The sequence below is a fragment of the Apis dorsata genome, unplaced genomic scaffold (assembly GCF_000469605.1).
Source record: "Apis dorsata unplaced genomic scaffold, Apis dorsata 1.3 scaffold_553, whole genome shotgun sequence".
Taxonomy (NCBI): Eukaryota; Metazoa; Arthropoda; class Insecta; order Hymenoptera; family Apidae; genus Apis; species Apis dorsata.
This window is the reverse complement of record NW_006263769.1, coordinates 99,365-110,425: the sequence shown is the minus strand read 5'-3', so window position 1 is coordinate 110,425 and position 11,061 is coordinate 99,365. Positions and strand designations below refer to the sequence as shown.

Genomic DNA, 11,061 nt, shown 5'->3' with positions numbered 1-11,061 from the left:
TTATATCCTACGGATAAAAATTTAAGGGATTATTTAGCATGGAGACAAGCTGATGCTCATGTAAATAATTTATATAATACTTGCTTTTGGAATCTTGTATTAAAAGGAAAATTAACTCCAAGCCAGGTAAATTATTATAATTTAGCTTTTCTCAATTTTTATGTATTTTTATATATGTTATTATAAAAGTAATAATTATATATAAATATATATTATATTATTCATTTTATTTATTTTTATTTATTATATTATTTTATATAGATATATTTATATCATATTTTTTAAAATTATTATTTTATTTATAGTTATTTATTTTATAATTATTATTTTTTTATTTTTAGGCAGAGGTTAAGCTTAGAGGTACATTGGCTTCACATAAAAACGAATTACTTTTTCAAGAATTTGGTATAAATTACAATAATGAACCGCCACTTTTCCGAAAAGGAACTACACTTATAAGAAAATTAGTACCTGATGGAACAGGTAGACTGAAACCTGCAGTCGTTCCATTGGTAGATGATATTATTGGAGATCGTTTTTGGAAAGAAAATCCAGAAGTACTTGGATTAAAAAGTTTAGCAACTTATCAACCTCCAAATTTAGTTAATAATGTTTCTACAAATCCAATCAGAACAACAAAACCGCCATCACCAACTGCTAACATGAAACATATTAATAATACTCCACCATCTTCAGTTGCTAATGTGAATTCTATAAATGAAGAAGTACATCCAGTAAGAAGTAGAGAATCAGATGGAGAAAGAATGCAATGTGAAAGTGAACGAATTTGTAGAAGATAAGCAGTGTTTATGTCTCTTTTTTTTATAATAAATTTGAAAAATATCCTAACGGAAAATAATGAAAGTTTATTTCCAGTAATTAAGAATATTTTCATCTCATTTTATCTGAAGTCGTATTATAAAATATTAATTGTGAAAGAATTACAAAATTCAGAATTAATAATTCTGATTATATTTATGATTTTTTTGTAAATCTTTCATTCAAAAATTAAATTTTATCTTACTATTTTTTTAGAAAGTGTATTTTTATATGATAAATTACATACTCATATATGTATGTGTATTTTTATATGTATGTATATATACATACATATCACAAATAGAATATTTGAACCATTGAAACTCAAAGTTTTGAATTTTTGAATTTCAAAACTTTTTGCTATTTTTGTTGTATACAAAATTCTCAAAATCTAAATTTAGTAATTTATATAAAGAAATTTATAAGAATGTTATGACATTTAAATATAATCCAATTGAATTTATATTTAGACTTTAGATTTTTTTTAATTGGTACGATTTTACTAATCCAATTTACATAAGAAAAAATAAAATATAAAAATTTAATTTATTATAAGCCAAAAATATGATTATTATTATTATAAAATAATTATGAATCTAAGTTTAAAGAATTTCAAAAGTGAAAATTTATTAAGTTTTTAAGTTACAACAAAATATTTTAAAAAAAGGAAAAAATAAGTATTCTAGATTTCGAGAGTTTTGAAATCTTATAAAATTTAGCAAATTATGCTAAACAAGATTTCTATCCTTAATATATAAATATATATATGTATATTAGGGATATATATATATTTGTGAAATATTTTTCGTTAGGATTTTATATTTTAGACTTATTTGATTTCAGTATCATTTTTTAATAGCAAAAATACTATTAAATTATTTATGAAATGAAAGGCTGCTCTAGAATAAATGTATTAAGATTTTTATAAAAAATTTTGTTCATAAACATAAATGGTATAGGATATAGACTTGTTTTAAGCATTACAAAAATTCATATTTACTTCTGTCATTTAAGTATTTTGAATTAATTTCAAGTATAAAATTTTATTTTTGCATGTGTATGTTTAACATTAATAACTTATAATAATCCAATTATTTCAAATACTATTATATAATGAATTAATTAGAATATTATTACTTGATTTATTAAAATAAATTTTATATATTGGAAAAGATATAAAAAATATACATATTTTATAAATAAAAATATTATAAGTATTCTTTAGAAGTATTTATCTTTTTTTTATTGAATACATTGATTTATTTAAATTTGATTGATTAAATTTTATTTTTGAAATGAAATTTTGAAACATTAAAAAATCATGTATATATATTGCAAAATCATTAATATATAATTATTAAAAAAATTATTATCTTTGGATTAGAATAAAAAAAAATTGAAAATCAATTTAACATAAGATATTATTATTTAAAGTGAGTATCTTTAATTTGAAATTGGAATGCATTATATATTACTTTATATTACAATAGAATTGATAATTACAACATCAATTAATATCAAACATAATATACTGATCTACAATAAAATACACTATATACATTTATATGATATAAACTCTTATTACATATGACGATAATATTAAATAATAATTTTTAATATCATCTGTCCAATTGGCTAAATACAATCATTTTTTATTTCAATTATTATTTCAATTATTAATAATTTCAATTATTAATTAGATAATTATATTTTTTCTTTGAAATATTTTTCTTTTCTTCATAACATGAAATACTGTAATTATTAATTGTTTATAGTTAAAAAATATGATAATAAAAGGAAAAAGAGAAAAATTTTTTTCATGATATTGTTATACAGTTAAACATAAATAATCAACAAAATGAAAACTTATTAAAAAATTGGAATGTAATTGTCTATTTTAGCACGATGTTTTTGCGCAACACATTCTGCTATCCATACGATATTACGACATTCTTGTTCTTTTAATTTAAGATAACTGTAGAATACTCCAAAGTGAAATTGTTGAAGAAAAGCATGAACATTTAGACGAACCTGTGCAGTAATAACATTAAAATTAATAAGATTTGAATATATTTACTGCATTAATTTTTGTCAATAATATTAGTTTAATGAAGTAAATATAAATTTACCTCATGCTCAAAGAATTTATCTTCTAAAGTTTTATCACCAGGATTATTACCTGCACCTTCAAACAAAGCACTATATTCCTGCAAAAATAATTCAAATGTAAAATTATTATTATATTTATACAAATATATAAATATAATATATAATAATAAATATAATATATAAATAACATATAAATTCAAAGATATAAACTTCTTAAAAACTTATTTAAAAAAATTTATTAAAAATTATTTAAATAAAATCTTATTTAAAAAAAATTATTTACAGCAAAATATTCTGCAACTGCTTTGACTTGTTCGTAATCATCTGCCCTTGCCAATGCAGCTAATCCATCAGGATTCAATTTTCCACAGCGAGGATACAATTTTGCTCTGTCATCTTTACCTAATTCAGTTCCAAATGAATTGATAGTTATTATAATAGCTCGTCTATCAGCTTCAAACTGTAAATTATTTTATTATTTAATAGATTTTATTTATTAATTAATTTATTATTTTATTAATTTTATAAAATTTATTACCGCAAGTATTTCACACATGGTATCTGCAGTTGTTCCTCCAATATCTTTACAAAATTTATAAAATGCTTCTAAATAGGCTTTGTATAATGTATTTCTGATTATCTCAATATTCATTTCATCTAAATCTTGTTCAGAAATGCAATCCACAAAAAAAGGTGCTATAAATTTATTGAATATTTATTAAATAGAATAAAAAGATATAATTTAAAATATGATAAAACAATAATATTTTATAATTTTAATTTTTTATAAAAAAATTTTAATATTGTATTTCATAATAACTTATACCTAAAGGAGTATCCACTAAAACTGCATTATAAAGTTCAGCAGGTGTAGCTGCTACATGAATAGCTTCCATTTGTTCAAAACTACCAAGCGGATGACATTTAGGAATCAATTCTGAAATTGGTCTTTGATGCAAAGTACCGGTAATTAATAAGATAATATTATCAATCATATAACTATAAGTAATAAAATCTAAAAATTGTGATAAAGGTTCTACAGAATGATTGCGCATGTGTTGAAATTCTATAACAAGTTTTTCTCTCAATTTATCATCAATCACACTGACAGAAAGTGGTGATGGTTCATTAGCTAAGAAACTACCATAATCTGTACCAGCCAAATGTAGTTTTAAATCTGTAGAAATAAAAAATAATTAATATAATTAAAATAATTAATATCAAATTAATAACAATTTGAAAATTAGAATATTTTAAATTTCAAATAACGTCTACTATTCTTGAAATTGAAATATAAATGTTGAATAAAATTTACCTTCAAGAGTTTCGCATTGTACAAGATTAAGATAATCACTTTGTTGAAGAATTCCACATTTAAATCCACGGCAAAGACCCTCCAAATATCCTGCATCGATATTAAACATACAACCCTTCATTTTGGAGGATTTTTTGTCACAATTATTCCACTTTAAATATGGATCCGTCAAAATTGAAGTTGGACTCGCCCTTTTTCGTGTCGATCATATGACTATCTTGTGAGAAGTTTGCTACAAGCCATAAAAAAAAATGGCCAAATTTCTAAATAATATTGACTTCAATAACTATTGAGTATCTGATTAAACTATTCAAATTTGATTTTTTTAAAGTAGCTATTTTTTAATTATACAAGATAATATATGGAAATTTATTGAAAATCAAAAATTGAAATAATTATTAATTTAATTGAATAAGAAGAAAAAACTATTTTTATATTTTTTTTTATTTTTTATAAATTAAAATATAGATAATCTTAATTTAAAATATAGGTAATGTAAAATAAGATATAAAATATTATTAAAAACTTATTATCATTAGCAAGAATTATAAAAAATAATAGCGTATAGAAAAATATATTATAAAAAAAGATTAGATATATTATAGCTTTTAAAATTTAAAAAGTAATATTTTTAATATATCCAAAAAATGAAATTAAATAATATATTGAATTTACAGAGTAATATATAATAATTTAATATATAATTCTTTAAATAAAATTATTTTATATACATATATATATTTATGAGATATATATATGAAGTATATGTATATATAATTATGAAAATTGTTTATTCTTATTGAGAAATAATAAAAGCTTAAATAATTAAATACTTATATCATACATGAAAACATACATAGTGAATACTATATTAAAATATCACATTAGCCTTGTATATTATATGATGGATGATGCATCATAGTATAGAATATTGTTTTGTTACAATATCTTGTACCTAATGTATTTTGATTATTCAAATAATCTTAGTATTTTATTAATTGATTTATGATAATAAATATATTTCATAGAACAATATGTTTGGAAAAAGAGAGAATTTAAAACGACAAACGCGACCTGCTGATAACTTAGCGCAGGTATTATTTGATATTTTTAACCTCATTTTTTAATTGATTATTTTAAATATATTTTTTAATAGTATGGAATCTTCAATATGCCAGAAAATTTGGATGATATAGAAAATAATTTTATGGATAATGACGATGATGATAATGATGATTTGGAAGCTGAATTAGCAGCTTTAACAGCTAGTGATGATAATATTGGGAAATCTAAACAAAGTGGTAAATAAATATTACATATATATATATTTATTATTTTAAATATAATATAACATCTTTTTTGATTTATATATAGCATCTCGTAAACTTCCTAAAGAAAAAAATTTAAATGTAATAGTAGCTGAAAATATAAAAGATATAAATTTTGAAGAAGAATTATCTGATGGAGAAAATGATCCAGAATTATTGGTATAAATTCTATTTTAAAATTTTATTTATTTAAATAATAATTTTTATTTAAATGATTTTTAACATTTTATATTATATTAGAGTGAACTTAAGATGATTACAAGCGAGGAGGAATCTTCTGAAAGTATGTTTCCAGAAAAAAAAGAGAATTCAATAATTGAAAATATAGAACAATCAAAAACGCAAAATGATAATATATCTATGGAAAACATAATTAAATTATTACAAGAAAGATTACAACTTTATCAAATTGCTGAAAAAAAAGCAAAGCAAGAAAATGAACTAAGTCGAGCAAGAAGATTTAATAGAGGCATTAAAACACTTAAAGAATTATTGAATAATGTTCAAGTTGGGAAACCTATTAATGAAAGTGATATACCACCACAATTACCATCACATGCTATAGATGAAACTAGTGCAAATATATTAGAAACTAATAAAACAGAATCTACAGGTTTTTTTTCATTTTTATTGATTGTTATGTTTTTTTATGAATAATTTTTTATAGCCATTCATTATTTTTTAGAAGAAAATATTGCTACAAATATGACTGATATTATTTTACCTGAAAAAATAGATATTGTTGAAGAGCCTACTTCTACAAAAAATATAGATGAAGAAGCATTAAAATTATTAAAAGATAGACAACAAGAATATAAAATAGCTGCAATAGCATGGAAAAGAGCTGGTAACATGAAAGAGGCACTTCAATTGTTAAATATAGCAAAACATTTTGATATAGTTATTTCAGCAGTAAATAAAGGAGAAACAGTAGATTTATCAGATATGCCACTCTCTCCAAACATTCCTGATTCAACTATTATCATATCATCAGATGAAAAATCAGAAAAAATAGAAAATGAAAGACAAGAAAAATCTTCCATAGATATAATTCCAGGTAAATTTTTATAATCTTTATAACTTATTTTGTACATATAATATTATGCAAATATGATATTAAATATATAAAGTTAAAAATTATTAAAAAATTAAGTACATAATGATTTGAAAAATAGAAATGAAATCATCAAGTCCAGAAAATTTAGAAAATGCCTTAATAGAACGTCTTGAAGCATGTAAAAAAATGAAAGCAACTGCAGAAAGCGAAGGAAATTCGCATAAAGCTCGCAGATATGGCCGTATTTGTAAACAGTTTGAAGATGCTATTAAATTATGTGTTCGTGGAAAACCTATTCCTCTTGATGAGTTGCCTATTCTACCTGGTTTTGAACCCCTTACAATTGTTACACAATCTGTTCCTGATCCAGAAATAGAAAAAAATGATAAACCATCAGAATCAAAACTATCAACTAGTTCAGAATCTGAATCATTTGAAAATAAAATTTCTTCAGATCCAAAAACTCCTATTTCTCTTTCAAGAGCACAAATAGGTATATTTAATATTCTATATATTTATTATTGTTATAATACTTAATTGATAATATATTTTTAATAATAGGAAAAAAACAAGTTCAAAAGACATCACATGCAGAAAAACAGCTAGCATTATTGCAGCAACGTCAACATGAATTAAAACAAGCTGCTCTTAATGCAAAAAAAGATGGAGATATAGAATTAGCTCGTACTTATTTAAGACAAGCAAAAGGAATAGATCCATTGATTGAAGCTAGTAAAGGTGGCTTACCTGTCGATATGAATTCCATACCATTATCTCCACAAGCAAAAAAAGAACTTAATGCAGATAGTATAATAGGTTTATTGAATGATAGTTTCACAATAATTAATACCGAAGATTGTTTAGAAGAAACAAATGGAACAGACGAACAAATTTATGAAAATCTTGAATCACAATTAACAAAACAAATTAAGGTAAAATGTATACATATTATATCCATTTTAAATATACACATGTGATTATTTCTATAAGTATCAAAAATATGAAAAAATATTTCAAAAGTTATAATATAGGCATATATTATTATAATAAGTATTTATAATATTATAATATTTAATTTACAATAAGACTTTGGGATAATCTTGAATTGTCTTCTGAAAGTCACAAAAATTATTTAAATTTTTAAATGAAATCCTATATTTCTTATTATATATCTTTTATTATCTTATTTCTTATTAAATAATTTTCAAAAAAAATATTATTTACACATATACTTTTTTATGCTATTATTGAATTATTAACTTTTTTAATTAAATATCTATGTCACTGATATTAGATATCTAACTAATGTTAGAGGCTTATTCAGTCAGATTTTGTACATCATCATAATTCTAAAAAAAATTAATTTTATATATATGTAAAAAGAAAAGAAAGAGATTATTCTTCAATATGTTTTCCATTATTAAAAATACATTTCTATAATTTGCAATTATTTTTCTAGCTTCTTTAATATTTCAAATATTATTTTTTTTATATATATTATGATATTATTTTTTGACATAATATCAATTGTATTTTTAATTGGAATGCAAAAAACTATTTATTTTATATATTCTTATAGAAAAAAATCATATAGCCAAAAATCTGATAATTTCAATATTGAAATGCTTCGTCTAATTCAGCAATATTAATATTAGAAACATGTAAATTTTGAAAGTTAGTAAAATTCAACAATATTTTAAGAAAAATGCAGGTATAAATAGCATTTTAAAAATGCCTTATTGTAAACTACAAAGATATGTAATAAAAAATATAAGATTTCATTTAAAAATATAATCTTCATAAGATAAGATTATTCCAAACATTTATCATTACAATACATGCCATATAATTTTTACTGAAATATTTTTTCATATTTCTGATATTTACAGAATTAATCACATGTATACATTTAAAATGGACATTCTCAATAGTTAAATTATAATTTATTGTTTTATATTTATTTTATTTTATTTTATTTTATTATAAAATGCAATATTATAGTGGTGTTTATGCACGAGAGATCATTGTAAAGCATTAGGAGATGTATCTGGATATAATAAATGGGAACGACTTGCATTGAATTACAAACGAGATTTTGACATGTTGATAGTTCGAAAACGTGATGCACTGCCACCACCACAACATCATTATGAGATAAAAACTCATACAATAGTTCAGTTAGTATATTAATGTTTCTTAATTTATAATTTAATAATAAAAATTATTATTTTATAATTGTAAATATACTGGTTTACAGAAGTTGTACTGATTTAAGTGATAATGACATAGAAATTTCAATAATTAGAGGAGTAAATTATTCGAAAGATGCAGATACTTATGTTATATTGGAATTTCCTTATCCTTCAGATAATCCTCAATCAGATAGAACAACTACTATTAAAGGAACATGTAATCCAGAATATGAGGCAATATTTTCATTAACTGGAATAGATCGTACATCAAGACAATGTCAACGAGCATTCAAAAGACATGCATTGAAATGTCAAGTTTGGGCTAAAGGGTAATGATATAATCATATAAAATAATGATATAATCAAATTATTGATATTTAAATAATCTTTTTGTACATATTTTTAAGTATATTGATTTATAAATTTATTCTTCACTTAATTTAGTTTTTTAGAATTAAATAAATTGTACACATTACTATTTATCATTTGTTGTATATAGCATCAGATATATAATTATATTAAAAATAATAAATAGATTAGTACGTTGCTTGCAGATGCTCGCTGAATCCCATCCTGTGTTGTATTAATCCAAGGTATGAAAATTTTATATTTTTGTTATTCAATTCTTGAATTAAAAACTATTTGTAATATGCTATTATTTTTATTATTTTTTTTTTGCTTTTGTGTTTTTGCGGATATATTGTTTTCGAAAATAGCATTTATTATAAATTTATTGCAAGTGACTATTTGAAGAAATTAATAAAATTGATTATAGAAAGAAGCAATTAATATTGATTAAATTGATATATATGATTTATAAAATATATATATATATATATATAATTTATATTGCACGAGCAGTCTGTAGCAACGTAATTGTTATTTTAATTTTAACTTTAAATTGTAATGTTTAATTACAAATAATTAATGTCTGCTTTTTTTTTTATTATGTGTAATATAAATTCCTTGTCTTGCAGAGGATTTTTTAGAAGTGATAGTCTTTTAGGTATAGTGACAGTGAAATTACAACCCTTAGAAACTCAATGTGTACTTCACGATTCATTTCCGGTAATATATAATAAAAATTATTTATTAAATATTATTTTTATATACGTTTATATTAAAAAAGATTTTCTATTATTGTAGTTAATGGACGGAAGAAAACCAACAGGTGGAAAACTTGAGTTAAAAATACGATTGAGAAATCCGATTCTTACAAAACAAATAGAAAAGATTACAGACAAATGGCTAATTATTGATTATTAATATACAATATTATGAAATTATGATTTGAAGTTTTCTTTACTAATAATCACATTGTTGAGGCCTTGGAAATATAACTTGTTAATTACAATGTGATAGAAATTTATATTTTGCTTTATTAATAACTTTAAATTGATATGAAATTAATTGAATATATTTATTATATATTCTTAATAGTTTAATATATTGTAATAATATAATATATTTGATGATAAAAATATATGTATAAAAATATTTATATATAATATGTAAAGAGCACAATTTAATATGTAAATATCAGAACATATTATGTGTGTAAAGAAAATTTGTAAACATTGTGTATAGCTAGATTAATAACTATTTTTTTAATCTTAATATATTAAATAATATTTTTTTTATTTTATTTATAATTAATTACAAATCATGATAAATAATTTTAATTAATTTATATATAATTCTATAAATTTTTAATAGAAATATAAATTTTTAATCATTTATTTTCAAATAAAAAAGATGAAAATATATAGTAAATATATAAATTATCTTTTAAAATATAAAAGAGATTAATGAAATGAATATATAAAATTATATTAATTACATTGTTGAATTATTAAGTTAATTTAGATTACCAAAATATCTTTATTATCAATTAGTTAAAGGGAAATGTAATTTAATAGTCTTAAGTAGAAACTGAATTTAAGTGAGTCAATTTAATTAGTATGCATGTAAGGGAATTGTATATATCGAAGAGTTTAAACGTGAAGAAAGAACGATTGCGGATTGAAGCTGAATCCACATTTCCAGAGAACAATACATCAAGTGAATCCCACTAACAAACTATTGTCTGATAATGATTGATTTCTGTCTCCTTTCAATTCGTCATCCTACTATTTCATTCTCTTGCACGTGATTCTAACCACAAAATCTTTATTAAACTACATAATATTTACGAAATTTGAACACAAAAACAAATATTTCATTCAATGTAATAAGTATAAT

The 11,061-nt window shown here is 21.4% G+C and overlaps 3 protein-coding genes across 6 annotated transcripts in view; 2 read left to right on the top strand and 1 right to left on the bottom strand.

The window, feature by feature from the left end:
- The window catches only part of LOC102672414 (probable tRNA(His) guanylyltransferase), a 1,806-nt gene extending 947 nt beyond the window's left edge, over positions 1–859 (top strand). For both annotated transcript variants that reach the window (XM_031513031.1, XM_006620862.2), the window contains 2 exons: positions 1–126; positions 342–859. The exon at positions 1–126 is cut by the window's left edge. In XM_031513031.1, the coding sequence (XP_031368891.1) occupies positions 1–126; positions 342–800 (585 nt within the window). In that variant the 3' untranslated portion in view covers positions 801–859. The remainder of the gene's footprint in view (positions 127–341) is intronic.
- Positions 860–2,544: 1,685 nt separating this feature from the next.
- Positions 2,545–4,494, bottom strand: LOC102672547 (V-type proton ATPase subunit d). The gene is made up of 6 exons (XM_006620863.2): positions 4,244–4,494; positions 3,755–4,105; positions 3,467–3,624; positions 3,212–3,388; positions 2,949–3,026; positions 2,545–2,850 (listed from the first exon to the last, which is right to left on the bottom strand). The coding sequence occupies exons 1-6, from the start codon at positions 4,362–4,364 to the stop codon at positions 2,689–2,691; spliced, it is 1,047 nt and encodes a 348-aa protein (XP_006620926.1). The 5' UTR covers positions 4,365–4,494; the 3' UTR covers positions 2,545–2,688.
- A 616-nt stretch (positions 4,495–5,110) lies between these two features.
- LOC102672670 (coiled-coil and C2 domain-containing protein 1-like) lies at positions 5,111–10,289 on the top strand. 3 transcript variants are annotated; one of them, XM_006620864.2, is made up of 12 exons: positions 5,111–5,337; positions 5,400–5,544; positions 5,618–5,730; positions 5,812–6,184; positions 6,257–6,628; positions 6,744–7,121; positions 7,190–7,560; positions 8,630–8,805; positions 8,886–9,149; positions 9,375–9,413; positions 9,798–9,888; positions 9,967–10,289. In XM_006620864.2, the coding sequence occupies exons 1-12, from the start codon at positions 5,278–5,280 to the stop codon at positions 10,084–10,086; spliced, it is 2,502 nt and encodes an 833-aa protein (XP_006620927.1). In that variant the 5' UTR covers positions 5,111–5,277; the 3' UTR covers positions 10,087–10,289. The 3 variants fall into 3 exon arrangements, with proteins under 3 accessions (XP_006620927.1, XP_031368890.1, XP_031368889.1); XM_031513030.1 differs by having other exon boundaries at positions 9,827–9,888; positions 9,967–10,183; XM_031513029.1 differs by lacking the exon at positions 9,375–9,413.
- The last annotated feature ends 772 nt before the right edge of the window (positions 10,290–11,061 follow it).